General features: G+C 40.3%; 2 protein-coding genes across 2 annotated transcripts; one reads left to right on the top strand and one right to left on the bottom strand.

Annotated features, from left to right (window-relative positions):
- The first annotated feature begins 836 nt into the window (after positions 1–836).
- gcc2 (GRIP and coiled-coil domain containing 2) lies at positions 837–19882 on the top strand. Its single transcript, XM_084908063.1, has 24 exons — positions 837–1032; positions 1551–1613; positions 1846–1930; positions 2015–2094; positions 2185–2289; positions 2467–2971; positions 3091–4943; positions 5097–5172; positions 5305–5405; positions 5645–5743; positions 7781–7900; positions 8789–8953; positions 9132–9236; positions 9931–10093; positions 10505–10605; positions 10819–10896; positions 10991–11128; positions 12281–12399; positions 12891–13067; positions 13341–13549; positions 15231–15458; positions 15673–15812; positions 18286–18487; positions 19371–19882. Exons 1-24 carry the CDS (start codon positions 1027–1029, stop codon positions 19442–19444), a joined length of 4992 nt encoding a protein of 1663 aa, XP_084764189.1. The 5' UTR covers positions 837–1026; the 3' UTR covers positions 19445–19882.
- Positions 17010–18292, bottom strand: tmem223 (transmembrane protein 223). The gene has a single exon (XM_084908064.1). It carries the CDS (start codon positions 17914–17916, stop codon positions 17134–17136), a length of 783 nt encoding a protein of 260 aa, XP_084764190.1. The 5' UTR covers positions 17917–18292; the 3' UTR covers positions 17010–17133.
- Positions 19883–21740: the final 1858 nt, after the last annotated feature.

The raw sequence follows: 21740 nt of genomic DNA, 5'->3' as shown, positions 1-21740 counted from the left end.
TTATTAAATGCTGAAAGCCCTGCTGCAGGCAGCTACTTACTATTTCTCCTCTCAGACACCAGGCCAGCACTTAATTACAGGTTTTGCTGCCATATAACATACCCAGATAGACATCACATCTATGTAGCCATTTAAAACTATTTACCATAATCAGTATGTAATTAAGTTATTACCTAAATTATTTTCAGTTTTTGCCTTTTCCACATTTTAAAAATCCGAGCTGTTTGTATCTAACAGGTGAAAGTGAACAGGAATTCAGTCTGTGCACAACTCAGAGAATGCAAAAGGCTCTGATTTAAAAGACAGATGTGCTGAGCTGGTGAAAGTGAGATGAAGAAACTCAAATTCCAGTTGGTAAATAATGTAATTAGATATAAATAAATTAAATATGAACATAGCAAATGAACAATGATCAGCCAGGATCAGTATAACTTATACTACTGTTATGCTCTTTTTTTCTTTTCTTTTTTTTTTAAACTAAATTTAGTTTGAATTAAATGCTTCAAACATTTTATGTTAATTATTATTATTATTATTATTATTATTATTATTATTATTATTATTATTATTATTATTATTAAGGCATATGGGGTGCAGTTCGTTATAAAGTTTAGCTGCTGACATGTTTTTATTTGTTATGAATTTATAAGACTCAAAGTACTAATCATCACAACTTAGAAACAATGTAACAGTTAGAAATGTATCAATAATACATCGTTTGTTGTCTTTACGTTCAAAATAGATATTTAACTTTTTTTCTTCAATGTTAAATTGTTGGTGATTGCCGGTGTCTGCGTTTAAAGTTGTGACGTCAATTATACCGACGTCACCTGGTTGACGAATGCGGAAGCGTGTGCTTTAGCTTGTTAACTCAAAACCATAACAGAGGAGATGTTTTCCGTGTTTAGTCTGTGACGAATCGTAAAATACTTTGGAAATCGATTCGACTTTGTCCGGTCAGGTTCCCGGCAATCTCTCTGAGCTTGTCAGACGACTGAGAAGCAGTAAAAAGTCCGAAAAGCTGGGATGGAGGTAAATGATCATTGTGGAGGGGTTAGCGTTAGCTAGTCTCACAGATAGTAATGATGTGTACCTCGAGGTTAGCAATATATATATATATATATATGTGTATATATATATATATATATATGTATGTGCGTCTGTTTCTTAATAGCTGTTGTTGTAATGCATAGTTAATTATCACGATGAACTGTGCTGGTAACAGTAAAAGTCACCTGCAGTAGTCCTACTGTAACAACCATGAATTTTAAATGTGCTTAATATCGAGACGTTACCTGGTGATACTTAACTAACTTTGCTTACGCAGTTTCAGTAAAAATTCTTCTGCTTAGTTTCTTTGCCGAATTGACAATAAGTCCGTAATTAATCATAAAATGTTGTAAACGTGCGCCACCAGAGGTAGACTTTTGGTAAAAAAGGACATTAAAGTAAAATTCAAAGGAAATATTATGCGACCTTTGTGGAATAAATCTGGAGTTGATCATAAAAACAAAACATTTTTTCATATTTTTCTTTTATTAAAAAAAAAGGACCCTGGTGGTACCGGAGCTGAGTCTGTGACTCCATCAGCAGCAAGCACACCCAAGTCAAAGGTACTGTACTTCAGCTGTCTACAGGCTTGTGAGAAATTATAGGAAAACCTTGACACCCCCCAGGAAAAGTGGGCATAAACTGAAATTGTCATTACTGTCCTGCATACTGTTACGACTTACACATAAGAGTTATATGTATCAACACTCTTAAGCTGGATTTTTTTTCTGTTTTGTTAGAGATGTTTTGGTAAAGATATTTTAGCCTCCTTTTAACTTTGTGTCTTATTTTAAGCTGGACACGCTCTCTAAAGATGATCTCATCAAGTATGCAAAAAAGCAGGTAGCTGCCATGCAGAAGATGAAGAGCAGATGTACAGGTATCATTACACATTCATCCTGTGTTTGTGTTGTGCCAGTACTATACAAGTTTATGTCATGAGTTTGTTTATTTGTCTTCTTAGATCTGGAAAAAGAAGTTGAAGCCCTGAAACAGCAATCCAAAAGCAGCAACAACAGCAGTTCAGATGACTCTTTGATACAGGTTTGCATGTTTGCTAAAAGCTTCTTCTGTTAACATGCAGTACTTCATTTTCATACTGCGTTATGTGAATCGTTCATTTGTGTGTAACAGGAGCTGACTGAGAGGATGGATGTGGTGCTGCTGGAAAAGGCGGAAACTCAGCAAAGTCTTGCAGTGTCTCGTAAAGAACTAGAGAAGACTAAACAGCAAGCCAAGGTGAAAGATAACACTCACACCGCTGTATGATGTGTAAGCCTGATTACACATTCAGGTTTGTGTTCAGAGAAACTCAAACGGGTTTATTTGAACACACTTTGACATTTATGCAGTCTAATAAATGTATTTTGTTATTATAACCAGGTCTTCTTAAAACACATATGCTGATTGTTGCAGGATGATCTGGCAGCGCTGCAAGGTGAGTTTGACCGGGCGATAGAAGAGCACCAAAAGAAGATCAAAGCCCTTGAGAGCAGCATTGAGGAGTGCACCAGCAAACACCAAGAAGAGGTGTCTCATTTCCAGAAATTACTAAAAGAGCGAGAGGAGCGTGACAGAGAACGGGAGAGTGAAAGAGAGAGGGAGCGCCAAGCAGATCTTGCTAGTGCAAAAGAGAGTGCAGAGGAAGTCCGACGTTGCTTAGAAGCTCAGCTGGAGACCCTTCGAGCTGAACTCCAAACAATGCAAGAGCGAAATTCTCAGGAGGTTCTTGAGATCCAGGAGAATCACCAAAAGGAGTTGACACTGGCCCAGCAAGAGGTGGAGAACTTGAAGGAGGAGCTGGCTCAGAAGAGTCTGCAGCACGAAGAGGAAATGAGGACTCTAGAAGAGGACTACGAGATTGAGAGGGAACGTCTCTTGTTGCTCCAAGAGGAGCTAACTGAGCAGCTTGCACTCAAAGGTAAAAAAGCTCTTTTTAGTTAAGTCTGTTCTGGTATCAAAGTATTAATATTGTGTTTTCCTTTTTTTTTCTTTAAATTCAGTTTCAATTAAATCAAAATATTACTGTTATATTTCCAGATAGCTACCTGCAGGATGTGCAGGAGGAAGATGAAGAAGCTGCCCGTGGTTCGGGGATCGCCAAAATGCTGGAGCTGTCTGGCTGCAGTCAGGGTGACTCGAGCCATGGTGATGGAGAGGAGACAGAGACGGGAAGACTAAAAGCGACACTGGATGATGTTCAAGCCCAGAACACCATGTTACAGGACGAGATGACCCTGCTTAGTAATGTGAAGGGTGAGCTCGAGGCAGAGCTGGAGAGGGTTAAAGAAGAGTTTCAAATGGAAAGAGAAGAACTGGAGTTCAAAATTAATGAGCTGCAGATGCTCAAGGACAGTGCTTCTGCTGAAGCTTCAATGACCCAAGATCCTGATCAGCAAGGTGTCCTCAGAGAAGCTGAAGAGTCTGTGACCAGTCTAGCCAAAGAGCAAAACTCTCAGAGTCCAGAGGAGGAGCAGCAGAAACTAAACCAGGAGCTGAGGACAAAATGTGAGGCCTTAACCAAAGAGCGAGACTCTGCCCAGTGCCACCATATGAGGGGCATACTTCAGAGTTTTGAGACAGAATTGGGAGAGAAGACAAATGATTTTATCGTACAGTACAAAGTCATGAAGGAACAGGCAGCTAATAATATACGAGACCTTAATGAGAAGGTGGAACAGCTCAACAAGGAGAGGGATGAACTGCTGGAGAAGGTGAGAGAAGCTACAGATGAGAAGAATGCTCTGATGGGGGATATGCAAGACCTCAAACTGAAGCTTGAGAGCTCTCAAGGTGAAGAGCAAATGTCTTCAGCCTGCGAAGTGAAACAGTCGTTGGAGGACGTTACTAGGCAGAATGAGGAGATCATATCCCAGCTAGAGATAAAGGAGAACATGACTCAAGATCTGAACAAAAGGGTCGAAACACTGACTGAAGAGCGAGACAAAATGCAACACCTGCTGAAGATCAAAGAAGAGGAAATGCAAAAGCTCAATAATGAGAGAACAAAAGAAATCCAGAGGCTACAGGAGGAGAAAGAAAAGGAGGTGCTTTTGCTAAGAGAGGAAAAAGAGACGGAGCTGAAAAGCCTGAAAACAGAAACTGAGGATAAAGTGAAACGTTTAAAGGAGGAGAGAGAAAAGTTAGAGGGAAGCCTAAAAGAGGAGTTTGTGAGATCTGAACAGACAGTTTCCACTTTAGAGCTGACTATAAAAGAGCTTTACACTGAAAAGTCTGATCTCCAGCAGAAAATGGAAGAGGCTCTCTCAAGGCTTTCCAAAGCTCAGGAAGAGAGGGAGCTCTTAGACTCTAAGCTAGCAGCCCTGGAAGCTCAGCTGAACCAGGAGACATCTGAAAAGCAAGAACAAGAAGCAAGGCTGAATTCAATGAAAACAGAGGCAGAACGAATCTCTGGTTTTCTTGGAGTAATGGAGGAAAATCTGGGTGAAGAACTCCAAGAGTCCATGAAAGAAGTCAAAGACCTCCAAGCACGGGTTGATGAGCTGGAGAAGGAGAGGGCCCTGTTGAGAAGCAGCCTTGAAGAAGCTCAAGGGGAGAGAACATTTGAGGAGGTGCAAACAGAGCTCAAGGCCCACATCAAAGACCTGGAACAAGAAAGAAACATGTTGAGAACCAACATAGAGGAGGTGGTGAAAGATACTGAGGGTCTCCAGAAAGACCTGCAGGATATGAAATCAGTCAATGAGAAGATCATCGAGGAGAATGAGAAATTGCAAGCTCAAATTTCTCTCATGACCAAGGAGGAGGAAGAGAGGGAGGAAATAGTGAGAAAGGTGGAGATCATGGAGAAAGAGAGCAGAGAGCTCAAAGAGCAGCTGACAGAAAAGGATTCACTCATATCGCAGCTGAGGACCGAAATGGCTTCTATCCAGGTGAGTGGAGCACGTGATGTGTGTTTATTTTCTGCAAATGGGGAGAGTAAGTGCTTCTCCACACTAGCACTAATGCATCTGTGAGGGGAAAAAGAACTGTTACTATGACAATTTGTTTTTGTGCTCTTTCTAACATTCTCTCTTTTTCCTCAGTCACCCTCTCAGGAGTCTCCAGAAGAGTCTGCGTCCTCTGAGGAGAATAAATCGAATGAGACTGCAGAGAAAATAGGTGTGGAGATGATTTCTGTTCATGCTATTTATAAAAGCAATCTAATCTACAAGTTATCATGCAGAAAAGAACCAAAGTTACTTTCCCGGACTTTTGATGAATCATATTCTTCTTTGTTTTAACTTCCTGCAGCTCTTTTGGAGAAAGAAAATAAAGAAAAGGACGAGAAAATGAATAAAATCAAGGCAGTCGCTGTCAAAGCAAAGAAGGAGCTGGACGCCAGTAAGAAAGAGGTACTGTGAAGAATGAAGAATGTTATCATTTACCAACACAGACAATAAGGCTATAATGAAAAGCTTTAGATTTCTCTAAATAGCAAACATTGTGGTAGAAAACTTGCACTCCATACTGATCCTTAGGAGAACTCCACAACATTCTCTTGTTTTACAGATTCATGTAAACATGAATAATCTGTATATTTTTGGCCAGTAAATGAATGCTCGGTGGGGTTTTTTGTTTGTTTGTTTTTCAGGTTATAACCCTGAAGGAGGAAGTAGAATCACTGAAAGCAGAGAGGGAGAAAGTGAACAGCTCTATGAAAGATATCATCCATGGTGCTGAAGGCTACAAGGTAGGAATCTTGGGTTGGAAAAGACTTGTAGCATACAAAGGAAAATAGTTTGCATGAAGTAGTGCACAAAGTATGTGAATTATCACAGTTTTGTCTTCTCACTATACAAACGTAAAATACTGGGACAACTACATATTAATGCCTACGGGAGTTTAATGCCATGAAAACCATGGCATGAAGCTCCTGGCCCACAGTTTTTGTGCTGATTTTAATCCCAGAGGAGGTTTGGAGCTCTGCAGCTACTGAAGTAACTCAGTATCTGCATTCGACAAACCTGCTCTGTAACTATATTTGGTCTGACACTTCCTAAACAGTAACGCTCTCAGTGGCAGTATTTCAAAGTGGATCATGGAATATCTAAGACAGCATCCTGTTACAGCATCACACTCGAATTCAGCAAACTTTTTAAAACAGCCCATACTTTCACAAGTAAATGCAAAGCAGAAATTTGTATTTTCTTATATAAGTAGAGCGTTATAACTCTAGGAAGCCACTTTTTTCTTTCTCATTGGATGCAGTACCCTCAACATATTTTGGTGAAGTTTAATTTATCAGCTCACCAACAAGCTCTAGATTTTAGCGTGTTACGTAGTGAGAATATATATTTTAACATGGTAGTGATTCTGCTTGTTTCTGAGTAATTGACCTGACAGTGAAGCTGAGGGATAATCTTTCAAGGTTGACTCCATTAATACAGCACCATTGATTCAATCAGTTAACAAGCATAATTCACTAGAGAAAGAAAATCTTTGGCTTATTTTCTGGAGAAGTTTCTAATGAAATATAGGTGCACTTTGGAGTTACTGGGATTTCTGACTTTCCTGCCTATAAAATAGGGTCATCTACTGATTGGAAGGCTGATGGTTCGATCCCTGGTTCCCCCTAGTCTGCATGCCAGATATCCTTGGGCAAGATATTAACTCTAAGTTGCTTTCCGATGCATCCATCAGAGTATGAACGTGTGTGAATGTTAGTAAGCACTTAAAATCATAGAAGAAAGTGCTTGTGTGAGTGGATGAATGTGGCATGTTATATTAAGCGCTTTGAGTACTCCGGGAGAGTAGAAAAGTGCTATAAAAAATCAGTCCATTTAATATTTAATTTGATACTGATTAAATGATTGAAAAACAGCATTTAAATAAAGTAATAACACATATACAGTTTTACACTGTAATGATTTGCATTGCAGGCTGTTTGTCTATAAGAGTCATTTTTAGGCACATTTTATAAGCCAGCACTGGAGAAATACTTGTAATTGGGAAGGCTTTACAAACATGTTCTTGCTACAGTACCTGCAAGAAGAATCCTGCACTGTTTCTAATAGGCCTGACCTCCGAACAGTTAAGATAAAGGGTGTAAGTAAGCCATCTGTTGTTTACATGTTAGATACTGTCTATATTACTTGAAGACACTAGGATCCTGTAGTGGGACTTTCATGAAACTGAAATTTCCAAGTGGAAAAACGTTTGTTTTCCTCTCGGGATTATGATGTCAGACGTGTCAGAACAGAGACGCCGCAGTGAAGTATGTTTACACTGCGGCTCTTTTTCTCAATGGCTGTTTGAAATTGGCAGAACTATTAGGTTTGTATCCGGGTGTATCAGATGTTACTGCTTCGCATGGACCTTTTTATGTCATTAGCTTTTCATCAAAATAAAAGCATAGCATGAATTAAAGCAAAATAAACTTGACAGATTCCATTGTGCATTTAATTAGTTTCATGCATTACTAATACAAAAATCTTTCTAATTGGCAAGTAGAGGCACGCTCACTTTAAAAAAAGACTTTGTGTGAGACATTGCTCCCAGTGGTCTTCATAAACAGCCCCCAGATTGCACTTTGCTTTATGACTGTGTCTCCATTAAAGAATAAAACCACTGTGTTGTGTCTAATGAGAGTTTTGTCCCACGTTCAAATGTAAATGCAGCTGATAACTGAGATGCATAGTGTTTACCTTCACTTAGCTGTTCATCAGGTTTCTAGTAATGAATATTGAAGACTTGTTTGTGTGCGTGCGTGTGTGTGTCTTGTGTTTAGAACCTGCAGATAGATTACGACAAGCAGACAGAGCAACTGGATAAGGAGAGGGAGAAGGTGGAGGCGGCAGAGAGACAGATTGCTGAGCTGACCAAACGACTCAGCAGTGCTGTCACGCAGGTAACACAGACACACATTCAGTCTCACGCACGCACACACACACACACACAGACACACACACAGACACACACACACACAAACTCTCGGCCTCCACTAAATCAAAGCAGGGGATTTTGTCCAGTAATACATTTCTTCAATACTTACCCCATAATTCAGTTTCTGTATGATTTAGAGGGAGTCGTTTTAGCCGACAACACTTTGCCCAGCTATATCTGACAGCCCGGCGCCCACAAATAGCCCATCAGATGTGACTGGGTGAGCTGGGGAGAAATTGTTTTTATATGTACTCTTTTCCCCAAGCTCATAACTGTTTCTCTCCAATGAGAGAAAAAGAGACAGGTAAATGGAGCAGGCTGTAGCTTCCATCTGCTGCGTGCAGTACTGAAACACCATTTTCTGAAGCACAGGCTTAGTCTTGTGTGCGCTCATGGATCTCAGGGGAAGCACGAAGACTGGAGCTAGTCGGGGATCTCAGAGTACGTCTGGGCATCTCTGTTTACCAATCATAGTTTCACTGTTTGGCTGACAGATGATGGGAGAGAGCTGCTGCACAGGAAGCCCATAGAGCCTGCTACTGTCAGATTTGCATGAATGATTTTTTTATTTTTATTTTTTTAGGTGTCACGTGCCAACTGGTGTATTTATAAATGAGAATGTTGACTACAAAATATGTAAGACAGCTTTCCTCTTTGTAAATCATCCTTTTTGTTTCCTGCGGTTCTTAACTGACACAGTAAACTGAAACCACAATGAAGTTCACTCTGTAGAGTCACTAAAGCTGACAGATTATGAGCAATAAATCAAATCAGAATATGCCAGATTTCCTCAAGAGTATCACTGCACACTCACCTGACAGCGGCAATAAACAAGTCTTTTTTTTGTTTTCAGAGTGAGACACTGAGCAGCGAGAAGGAGGACCTTCTGGCTAGTATGGAAACCATGAGGAGCACATTGAAACAGTTAGAGACCAAGAATCAGGAGATGCAAAGGCAGTCAGCAAGTTTGGAAAGAGACCTGCTGGCTGAGAGAGCAATAAAAGAGCAAAAGATAAAGGTAGAAATGAAGAGAGATGGATTTTTATCTCCCTCTTTTGTGCAAGCAACTACTCTATGTTTTATGTTTTTAAATAATCATAAAAACAGCCATGCACAGTGAATTTATTTTTATAATATGTAATCTGTATTACATTTAAATACCCCCCCCCCCCATGTGCACTTGCTTGCCTCTCTAGGATTTGTCATCTGCCATGAAGGAGGCAGAAGAGCTGACAGCCCAGCTCCGCAAGCAGCAGCAGCAGTCTCAGCAGACTGCCCAGGAGCTGGAGCAGCTACGCAAGGTACACACACACAAATAACACACAAATGCTTCTCAGACACTAGCGCGTCTCAGAGGGCCGATCCAGTCAAGCGACTGAGCTGGTGATGGCCGGCCTGCAGCTACAGCAGCACCTGATGAAGAGAAGGAGAGTAATTCTAGCCCACAGTACAGGGACCGCTGTTACTTTTCCATTAGTGGAGACCTACATAGTATAGACGTGTACATGAAAGCTGCCAGGAGGTCTGCCTACGTCATGTGAACACAAAGATTGGATTTTTCAGGTTGATACTGATAGTAGAAAGACAATTAAATGCTTATAAAGGTTTTTTTTTAATCTCGTTTTGGCAGTTTTAGATCAGTAAACAAGCATGTTTTAAGTGCAGCAGAAATATGTAGATGTTAGTTCAATGGTAATTTAAGGAAGATGAGGGATTGTATTGTGTGGCTGTGATTGTAATTATTTAATTTAACTAGATTTTAGGACTTTAAAAAGTCAGATCCTTACTTTTCTTTAAGAAAACAATGTGTGTGTAGATTATTTCATCCACTTTCTTCAGCTGTCCAAGTTTCAAAAATACTAACTGCACAATATATTCAGCATAATTCAATTTAAATGTAGAGAGGAGGAAATCCAGAGTTTCAGATAAATGGACTTGAAGATGAGTCTTAGCTGTGCTCCGTTTAAAGCTGTAATACGTTGATTCTCCCTGCAGGAAGCACAGCAGAGCTCTCTGTTGGACATGGAGATGGCCGACTATGAACGTCTGGTTAAAGAACTCAACACCAAACTATCAGAAAAAGATGAGTGTGTTGAGGAGCTAAAGGGTCAGATAAACAGCCTCAACCAGAAGGAAGAAGTGCTCAAACAGGAAATTGGTATGATAACAAGTTCAGGTTTACACTCAGTGACTGGCACACAGAATAATACAATCCAAATGTATTTAATGTTGCACTGTATAATAATCTTTAATTGAAATTTTGCTTGGTGAAAGCAAAACTTCAGTTTTATTTATGTTCTATATTAGCAGCACACGCCTGCTTTCACTGACCTGAAACATCTATTACTTTTGCATAGCCCTGTGTATCTGTGTGCCAGTACATGGGATCAGTAGGATCATTATTTAGGAAATGTTAGAGCTTGTTTTTTTCCTTCCTCCTTTAGTTGCTTCATGCTGTCAAGCTCCATAATGACAGCAAAATACTAGAAAAATAAGAAGACTGCAGTTCAGAAATTATGCTGTTTGTGTGTGTGCACATGCCCATTCAAATGTGCAATTGTGTCATCAGAGTCTTTGAAGTCCCAGCTGGACCAGGGGGAGGAGAAAAACGCTAAGATAAAACAGCTGCTGGTGAAGACCAAGAAGGACCTGGCTGATGCCAAGAAACAGGTCTGTGTGTGTCTGTGTGTATTTGAGGTGTGTCCCCAAGGATTTCTTATGAATGTGTGTAATGTTGCTTCTTGATGAATGTAAATAGTGTTATGCAGCCATGTGTGGACATGACTGTGGAGGGGGGCCTTGAAGTTATTGGGAATTCTTAGTCATTTGTGTGCTTTCCTATTTGGTTGTATGTATTTAAATATTCCGTGTGCATGTTTGCAGGAAAGCTCACTCATGGTGCTGCAGGCCTCTCTGAAAGGAGAGCTGGAGGCTAACCAGCAGCAGCTAGAAAGCTCTAAGGTAACACACCTAGCACTATCCCTTTCAATAAACTGTAGAAACCCATTTGTTTTGTACCTGTGGCACTTAATAAAGCCTGTGTTTGTGAATTTAGATTGAGGTGTGTGACCTGACAGCCGAGCGCCATCGCCTGCAGGAGCAGCTGAAGTCTGCGTTGGAGCAACAACAGAGAACCAGCAGCTCTCTGCAGCAACGCATACAGAGTCTGCAGCAGGAAAGAGACACTGCCAAGGTGCGCGTGTTGACTTTTCACTTGTAACAGTTGAATTGACAGTTTACGCTATAATAACTCAACCATAATGACGCCGAAGTCGTTCAAGGACACCTTAACTGTAAATTTTGAGGTGCTGTAGCTACGTCAGACCCGTCCAGCTTTGATTAAATTAATCGAAGGCTTCTACAGCTCAGGCTCAGTAGTGTTATATGAGTCTGCAACTAATTACTACTTCCATTATTAATATCTGAATTATTTTTGATTAATCCTCAAATCTTTGTAGTATGTAGAATTTTTGAAAAGTGCTCAAGGTAAAAACTTTTAATTACTCATTTTTGGGTCACCAACACTGAAAAAAACAAATTCCACTATATGTATAACACAAACGAGAACTGGGTAATGTATTTATGCATGACGCTTTTAATTTTATTGATTATTTTAAGAATATTTTAAGGTCTTACCTTACCTTATATCTTATATGTATCTTGTAGGAACTGTTGTTGTGATCTGGTGCTATATAAATCAAATAAAATGTATTTGATTTGAATAAATTGAATTTAACTAAGGTCATACTACTAATCTGAAGTCAATGGAGGAAGATTCTTTGGCTCAGATCAGTTAAACAGCTTTACAGAAACTTCTGTAATTAGATCTAGAAACTATAAATCTTTATAACCATAGATTCCTGCAACAGGAAACAAAAATCTGCAAACTAGTCCTTTCTGGTAAATACCCGACCAACCAACTATCTATCTGACCTTGATTTACCTGTAAACTCCAATGCTTGGTGACATCCAAGACTGACAGTAAAATAAATGCTTTAGTCAGCTGCTGCCACCTCTGGCTCAGTCTTTACTTTTTCCCCTTTATATTTTTGACAGTAAGAGAGGTTTGTGAATGGGTTGTTTGCCTAGAGCAATTTAAGTAAAGTTATTGCTTTCTTTCTGTAAAAGACATTGTTCATCATTGTTCATCCAGTGAAAAACTGGTTTTATGTAAGCTGTGGTATTGAAATCTCAATTTTTGTAAATGTGTGAGACACAACAAAAGTTTTCTTTATTAGATTTTCTAACAAGACTCACTAAAATAAATTTGTTCACCAACAATGTATTAGAAAATCAATCATCTTTTAATCGTATACGTCTTGTTAACCTTTTGTATTGATTCCAGGTTGAGCTTGAGGCAACAACCAAGGAGTTTGAGAGTTACAAGGTGCGAGTCCACAATGTTCTTAAGCAGCAGAAGAGCAAGACGACCCAGAATGAAGTAGACTCTGGCAAACTAGAGAGGTAAAGGCATGCAAGAATGATAGAAGTCTACAAAGACTGTAATAACAGACAGCTGTTAAATGTATGTAACCAGTGGTGGACTGTGTGATGCAGATCATTACATGTGAAATTAATGGTAACACATTCAGTTGGCTTTACATTAGAGGAATTCAAATCTTACTGCATTGATTAAGGATGCTGTTCTAAAGCTTCTCTCTCCATGTGAGACTTTTAAACACATGAAAAACTCAAAGTACACCCAGAGTTAGGGTTAGGAAAGATAGTGTTGTTCAGATGTGATCAAGAAAACTTAAATAACATGCAAAATGTCAAAATGCATAGCACATAATTGATTTTGAACACAAACACCATGTACTTACAATGACCAAAGCTGAATTATTGAAGACACAGTATAACCTACAAGAAATCCCACATGAGAAATAATTTACATTCATTTACATCCTTCTAAAAGAAAATATCACTGTAAGAGTAACGTGTGGTGTGTTTTTCAGGGAGCAGTTGGTCTCTCAGGTGGAACAGCTGAGGACGCGACTGGTGGAGAGCCAGCAGAGTCTCCAGAGCAGCGCAGCAGAGCTGCAGCAGCTCCAAACTGAGCATGACACTCTTCTGGAGAGACACAATAAAATCCTTCAAGAAACTGTAAGCAAGGAAGCTGAGCTCCGTGAGAGGTGAACACACTTTTATTTTTTATGTTGTTCTTTAATCTTGTCTTGGCAGGAATTCATTGTACTGTCACGTTGTTGATACGCAGCACGTTTTAGCCTTTTCAGCTGTTCATCCCTGCATTTGATTTTGCAATCAGGAGACATAATCGCACATGCTGAGAACACCTGATTGCGCCATTTTTATTTTATTTTTTTTTACTTACCTGTAGCATTTCATATTGATTCGCTTCTAAAGGAGCACTTTCTAAACTCTCTTCCTGCTCTGTCCACCTACAGGCTTTTGTCATTGCAGTCAGAGAACGTGACCCTGCGGTCAGACCTGTCCCAGGCCCAGGCTGACCTGTCTTCCCAGGTTGAGGCCCAGCGGCAGACCTACAGGGAGCAGCTGAGGAAGCTGCAGGATGACCACCGGGCCACTGTAGAGACCCTGCAGGGCCAGCTGTCTCGTGTCGAGGAGCAGCTCTTTACCCTGCAGAGCCAGAACAGTAAGCATGGGGGTGGGGTTGTAAACTTGAGCCAATACCTGATTCTCTACAAGAGGTAACAGAGCAAATAGGTGAGGTAACATTTTTATCTTTTACTAAAGAGCAGACAGCAATAGACTCAAGGAGTACATGAAAGGTATGGTATATAGAGATCAATGAAATCATCAAGTGCTTTAGTTTTCCATGGTGCTTGCACTTCTCCTACATGAGTGGAGTGATGTGAGTCAGAAAGAAAACCATGAAGAGGGCATCAGTGTGTTTATCAGAAGAGCAGCATTGAGAGCTCATTCATCACCTCCCACACAGCTGCCCGCTGGAGTCAAACAGCAGAAACACACACAGTAATGACTAGGAAAGGCAAGTGTGTGTGTGTGTGTGTGTGTGTGTGTGTGTTTCTTCTCTGTCACTTGAGGACGCCAGGTGTTGGCAAGGTTCCTCAGCTCTATCCCCGCCTCTCAGTGTGGCAAACAGCTCACTGTGGCATCTGGAGAGACTCATCATTAGTGGCTCACACATGGATGCAAGGATTAACTCGATACTGGAGCCAATATTAACCTTAATTTGAAGTCATATTTGAGCCACTTTTTACCACTATGCTTCAATTTCACGCCAGATTAAATGCGTTACTGCCCTATCGGACAGACGGGAGATAAAACTACCGGCCTCGTATTTTTTTTCTTTAATAAATCAGATGTAATATTTATATATGCCTTTTGTCATATTTTGTCTAATCTTTTATCCAAACCTTCAAGCAGCACATAGACACACACATAAAAAAGTCTTTTATAAATTAGAAATCAGTCAGTGTTTAAGCCTTTCCAGCTGTTCCCTCTGTTGCAGGCTGTTGTGATGGCTTTGCAGAAACACTGCTCAGTATTTTTCAGATATACATATGATCCCCAGGGTGTTTATTTTCCTGTAAATTAGATGCTTTTATTTCCTTATTGATTTCTTTAAACCTTTCTATTAGAGCCTGATGTACTATTGAATCAGGACTCCTGTATGCTTCACTCTTTTGAGTGGCAGTTGTCATGATTTGGTTGATTAGAACTGGGTAAATATGTTGGGCTCTTGAGTTTACTGGACTTGAACTATTATGAAACGTGTTCAGTATGCAGGTAGACTTCTTGCTCCTCTCAGTCGGCTACATGACAAGGGAAGTAAAGAGCCTGACGGGAGGTGGCGAGGTGAGGGGATTGGTAGCGAGTCTGGCCTCTTGGATCAGTTCAGGTTCATTAATCACAATCTATTCTTCTGAAGTTTCTCATTTTTCCCTCTACCCTTCTCTTCCCACGTCACCATTTATGCCAGCTGAACTGGTTAAGACCTGGAGTAGTCTGGTGCCCCCTCATGTTACAGCGAAGTAGGACACTAACTCACAGCTGCTGTGATCGGACTTGTTTGTACATAAGAATCCAGAGATGCTTAAAAAAAGATTTGAAGGCTGCTTTCAGTTGAAACCCTTTTAAATTCCTTTATTTATTTACTATTTTCCACCAGGGATTTTACTTAAACATTTTAAGGCCATGAGCAGAAAGTCTTTTTTTCTTTTTCTTTTTTAATTCTTGTTTGACACATCTTGAATCCAACCTCCTCCTTCTCTCTTGTTCAATATGAATGTATTGATGTGCCCAGAAGACCCACACAAATCTTCTTCTTCCAACCTTTTACACCCGCTCAGATTCAGTTGCTGTCCAGTCCAGCCGTAAACCGCTGGCATCAGATCCACAGCGCAGAAACATTGACCAGAACCAGGCGGGTGTGGGACCAGTGGCCCTCAGCGACCTGCAGTCTATGGCCAGGGAGGAGGGTGAGGGCATGGAGACCACTGAGACTGAGAGCTTCTCCCCTGCTCCTACATCCCTACCCTCTCTGGAGCAGCTTCTCACATCTCCAGAACCCAAACAAGGTGTGTTTGAAAGCAGAGGTCCACAAAAAAAAAAAAAAGCGCATTCAGTTTACAAAAGGACTGCATATGTGACCTATTCAACAAGATATAATGATGAGCGTTACAATGAACAATGAATGACTATGTTTGGGGGAAAAGAATAGATGCAGACTTGTGTAGTGAGAGTTTAATGTATTATATCACCTCCTGTATGTGGCATTTGTTATAACTCTAGAGCCATTTGTGTGGACAGTGGAGCCAACCAAAGAAGAGTTAAGTGAAAAGCTGAACACAACCACCCGCAGCATGGAGCACATGAACAGCCTGCTGCATGAAACTGAGGCTACCAACGCTATTCTCATGGAGCAGATCACTGTATGTATACTTCCTCAATTATCCTCAATTTTGTTGCTCAAAACTAAATAATTATTAGAGACCTAATAACCCAGACAAGTTGTCTATTTTAAAGTTGCCTCCCCTGCGCACTTAGCAAATCTACTATATGACACATCCACTATAATAAATAGGACCTACTCCTAAGCATTGGTTACAAAACTCAAAGAGAATGATCCCCTTTATTAACGAACAACTTGCAAGATTTAAAAACATACAATTAAAATCGCTGAAAGATGTTTCTTCAAGACTGAGAGCAAACACATTGCCTACATTTGCTGTACTACTACTGTTAGCTGAAGGAATGGCATAATTTTAAACCATCTGATTACTTTCTTATTTACCTCCCCTTTCAGGTTGGGCAGGGCATTCAGCATTTAATTAAGAAAAGAATCTGCCAAATCAAACATGTGGAGATATCCACTGTGTCGACCCGCTGAGGATAAGAAAGCAGTCAAAAGTAGATTAACTTTAAGTATTTATTTTACATATATTCTGAGTTATAAAGATCATCTTTAAAGTTATTTTGTATTGTATTAGTATATTTACATTATAGGTTTTATTACATTAGAATATGCCATATTTATTAAGTGTTATTAAAGGAAAAGGTCTGTTCTCTGGTTTCTAGCACTTTACAAGGCACATACAGAATTGCTGTAATTCAGGCTCAACTCTCTTACTTACTATAAGCTTTTATTTAGGAGGTTATTGGTGGAAAAACTGTTAGAATTAGTCATGCTTGTATGTGCTACTGATCTGTGCATTGTTAAGAAAGTCGTTAAAGGTAACTGTGTTTCTAACCGTTTGTTCTTCTCTACTGATAAATATCTGTATTTTTACTCATGCTTATATTTGTGTTGTCTGTTACCAGTTTTTTTTTCGGGTAGCAGGTCATGTACACGCTATATATCACCTCAAAGCATGAAGGTCCTGGATTTAGGCCTGCAGAGATCTGTTTTTTCCAGGGCTTTTGTGGCTTTTCTCCAGGGGCTGATTTTAATCTGCCTATAAAATTTCTTATTTTTAGGTAAAGCACACTGCATTTACACGTAAAGAAATGTGCAATATACATAAAAATTCCAGTTCATTACTTCAAATATTAAATTCTTGGAAATTTATATAATAATACTGAGTCAAAAGCATGAGGTTTTCAATGTAATGAACTAAATGAGCCAAGTATTTGTTGTCAATCATTTAATTAATTCGGATTGTACAGATCAGATGAAAAACACACTGATATATTAGTGTGGCAGCCACGTGAGCACACACCTGTAGACTGCTGTTTCAGGTGTGGCAGCTGTGTTTAAAGTGGCCTGTATGCACCAACGGTAATATCAAACAGCTTGGCGTTGTTCACAGTCCCCTCTTTGTCCAGAAGAAAATAGAACTTGTGCCCTTTGACCCTTAGAGGAATAAAGGAAGTGGTCTCCTGCCTGTGGGCGTGGCAGGCTACATGAGACAGAGGGACTGTTATTCTCCTGCCTTGGCTTGGTCCCACAGGTGACTGTGTGCAGACTGTCACCATCCTCCCACCCTGGTGTAAAACCACTTTGCTGACAGAGCGCCGACAGAACAGAGCCCCGAGTCCCACTATGCCTGCTCCTATTGTCAGGCATCCCAGCGTGAAACCATACCTCCAGGTGTTTGAGCCCAGGTTCATCTCAAAGCTCCATATTCCCGCCAGACCCGTGGTGGCAGTGCTGGGCGTCTTGGTTTTCCCTTTCTCTTTAGTGCCGCCCGTGTCTCTGAGCCCCGTGTAGGCGAATTGAGCCAAGTACGTCCAGAAGACGAACTGTCCGCCGCAGAAGATCGAGAGAAGCCGGAAGAAGCGGGTCCTGTCGTGCTCGAACAAGGTGACATCTCTGGGCGGCTGGGTGGAGGTGCACATCCTCCGACGTACGGCCAGCTGGGGGCCTGTGTGGGCAAATATCCCGCCCAACAGTCCGGGAGAAGCACCAAACCGGGAGGACGTGCTGCCGAGAGGCGTAGTGTGCGCCGACAACGACGTGTTTTCAACCTGGTTTAGCTGAACGCTACGGAACCGAAACCGCCTGGAGTAACACCACAGCAGCCGCTCGAAGCCCATCTTTGTTTGTCGCTGTAGTTTTTTTAAGCTATTTCGCACAAGAGCTGCTGCAGTCCGGGTTTAAAAGTCACTGTTGTACTCACGTTCAACGCTTCATATTCAGTAGACAAGAGGACGCCGCCATGCTTGTTGTGTGTGACGTAAGGTGTTCGATTACGGAAAGTAGCGTGGACCAAATGTAATGTTATCCCTTCGAGATACTAGTAGTCACTAAAAACTCTGAGCTGACCTCCTGTATTCCTATTTTTTAAACCTGAAATGGACTCGATAAGCTATTGTGCATTAGCTTATTTTCCTGCCGTTTAGCATTAGCCGAAGGGACGCTTGGATTTTGTAAATTTTAAAGCGCTTGTATGTTCTGCCTCCTAGTTGTTGAAGAGTGAAGTTCGCCGTCTGGAGCGAAACCAGGAGAGGGAGAAGAGTGTGGCCAACCTGGAGTACCTGAAGAACGTCCTCCTGCAGTTCATCTTCCTGCGATCCGGCAGCGAGAGGCAGGCTCTGTTGCCCGTCATCCACACCATGCTGCAGCTCAGCCCAGAGGAGAAAAGCAAATTGTCTGCCATTGCACAAGGTATGCAATGAGTAAACCTTGTTTGCATGCATTTATAAAAAGAAAAATCTTATTCACTGCATGACCTGTTTAAAAGGTTATTATGTATGATTTAAAGTGTAGAAACCTTTTGGTCAGAAATTTGCATCCACGCCTCATGGAAAAGAATTCCATGGGAACTGTGGACATTTAATGATTTATGTGAACTCTTATTTTTCTTTTGTTAATGTGACGGATGATTGTACCGTATATTTCTCTTAATTAATTTAAAAGCAAGAATTGGGTGCACAAGTTTGAGCTTATCTTGGATTTTCTCTAATCCACATAGGGCCAGAATTATACTTGGAAACTCAAATATATGCATACACTCCAACTAATATTAATATATGCTACCACCCCCATGCTTGACAGCTGTCACAGTAGTCTTAGGTTTGAAAGTCTCACATTTACACTTCCAAACATATCAACAAACATTTCTCCACAAGTATCCAGCTCGTGGCAGGCTTGAGCCTTGGTGATTTCTGAAAATAATTTATTCTCATTTTATGATGGTAAAGTGAAACTGCCAAGTCATTAAAGGTGTGTGCTGTATTCCACCCTGAAAAAGAGGCCATTTCCAATTCACTTACAGGAGCGCACGGCCCCGCTGGAAGAATTTGTCTCTGCTGTGTTTTGTACAGAGCAGCGTCACACTGATTTTCATGCTGAGTCATAATAGAAAACACACACCGACAACCTGTCTTTGATTTTTTTGTTTGTTTGTTTGTTTTGTTACTTCAGACAAAACCCTTTTTTTTTTTTTTTTAATTAAATTAATCTCCTCTTTTCTGAAGTGCTGCAGGTTATAGCATCCAGAATACCTCATTAATGTCTAACCACCTGTTCTTGTGTCTCCTCTCTACAGGTGAGGAGGAGGCGTCTGGGTCTCGGAGCTCAGGCTGGACCTCCTACCTCCACAGCTGGTCTGGGATCAGATAAAACCGACCACAAATCAAAGCCGAGAAAACACTGGGAGCACAAAGTCGACGTTATTACTGAGCCTTTATTTTTAATGTGAAAACCTGTCCTCATCATTGAAGCTGCACTTTTAAAACGGTGACAACTGGGAGGTTAACTGGGGGCACTTACAACTTTGGTGGGATGCAGTAGATGGGACCAAGGAATGTATCAGATAAAGAGGAGTGTATGATTAAGATGAAGAAAACCAAAATATTCAACATGTATAACAATTTGAGTTTGCAGTGCAATAGCTACATGGGTCTCTTACTGATAACTGTGATGAGTATCTGTCTTCCTTCAGCGTGCTATAAACATGTATTCCAAACATTTACTGGACGTAATGGTTACGCAGTGAGGCATTACAAAGCATCATTACTAAAATGAATGGGTATAATAAATTAAGTGTATGTTATGTGATGATCGCAGTGTTTTTGAATCCAAAAGGGTGCAAACTAATTGTGAGAGGAAACCTAATCAAGGGGAAGAAATGTGTGCTGGTGTATTGCTTGATATGATTTATAGATCTTTAATTACTTCTCAAGACAACTTTACCTGCATTTTATGATGGGCTTGATTTACACGGTTTACATTTTAGCTTTTCTCAGAGGTATACCTAAAACTTATAGGCTGTTGAATGTGATTGAACTGCCTTCATGTCAGCCATTCTACTGGTCTCTGCCGTATAGAAATTAACCTTATTCACAAAAAATTTGATTCTCTGATTTTACTTTTAACTTGGTTGTTTCCCGGAAGGTAAAGAAAGCATTAGGCGATCTGTAACGCAGTATGCTGTGGGAAACGTGTGCGTGATTTACAGCAGTTCATGGGCTAAACTGCCATAATCTCATTTCAGTTGCACTGGGATGCGTGTTTATAAGTCTGAGGTTCTCTTCAACATTACTGATTGTTGGTGAGGAACTGTGATGACCTGTTATGCTCCTTCCCACCTGTATATTTTTATTTTCGAGTAGTTTCTCAGACTTCATGGTTTAAAAAAATGCTTGTGTCTTATACTCAGCTTTGATGCAGCCCTTCATCCACTTTTGATTCTCACTCCCTTTAAGACAGCCTCTTTTTCTGATTGGCTGCCCCTCACTAGCAAAAGGTTGGACCTCCTGTGATCATATCAGTGATTTCACCCCTCACTGACATCACACAGAGCCAAGAGTGTAAGAAAATGAGTGTTTAAAGCAGTATAAAGCCCGGGCTTATTTGCACATACACTCTTTGTGTATCAGACAGACAATAATAGAACACTTTTAACATTTTTCCCCAGGCTGGTTTTACAGTTTTATGGTTAAATCATCACATACTCAACTCAGGTGCACTAACAGTTTCCATGTCTTGAGTTCTTATTCATCGTGCCCTGTAATAATTTGTAATATTAGTTGCGACTTTAATATTGGACCTTTATTTTAATAGTTTGTCTCTCTTTTGTGGGAGTGTTTTATAGTTTTGTCATTTGTGTTGCAATTTAATCACTGAACCTTAACAAAGATTTGTTGCATCTTGCAGTTTCCATTGCTGAAAGCACATCTGCCTCGCAAAAGTGTCCTTGAGCAAGGCTGCTCATCAGACCTATAGATGCTGTTGATTTTACATTCTTACATTCTGACTTTTGACCTGTACTTTGAGTTAGAAAAACACCTCATATATACCCCACAATGGACTGTATTTATATCTAGATTTTTATATTTATGATGCTTAACGTGGGCAGAAGCTATGAGAGATTACCCGAACTGCAAAATCATACTCAAGAAAGACTACAGCAGTGATTGTTTGTATGTTTTTCTGGTGTATTTACAACTGTAAAAAAAAAAAAAAGAGAGAACTTAACAAAGACTAAAATGATTCCATGCTTTGCATTCAGTCCGTGTCCTTTATTTATAATTGATTTTTGAAGTGCAGCATTGCATCTACAGCTTCTAATCAGCAGCCAGATGTTTTACATTTTTCTTTCTTTCTTTCTTTTTCTTTTTTTTTTGAGGACATGCATGTGGTGAGGAAGCACTTTTATGGACATGTTTTGCACATTAAATCAAAAAGAGCACATAAAAACTACAAGATGAACCTTAATTTACATCATTAATAATCCTCCTGTTTTTGGTGTTACTGCTGGGCATCTGAACAGATGCGGTTGCCAGTCTATGTGCTGCTCTGAAAGTCCTTCATCCCTCTGGAAGGAGGGAGCAAGGTCTAGGGGTTTCCCTTTTAAGGAAAAAAATGGTGGGTGCATTATCATGACGCAATCGGGAGAGGAAATGACAAACTCCTG

This window comes from Perissodus microlepis, chromosome 16, assembly GCF_051167445.1.
Source record: "Perissodus microlepis isolate ML-2025 ecotype Zambia chromosome 16, ASM5116744v1, whole genome shotgun sequence".
Classification (NCBI taxonomy): Eukaryota; Metazoa; Chordata; class Actinopteri; order Cichliformes; family Cichlidae; genus Perissodus; species Perissodus microlepis.
Note: the sequence above shows the minus strand (reverse complement) of the source record. Positions and strands in the feature narration are given on the sequence as shown.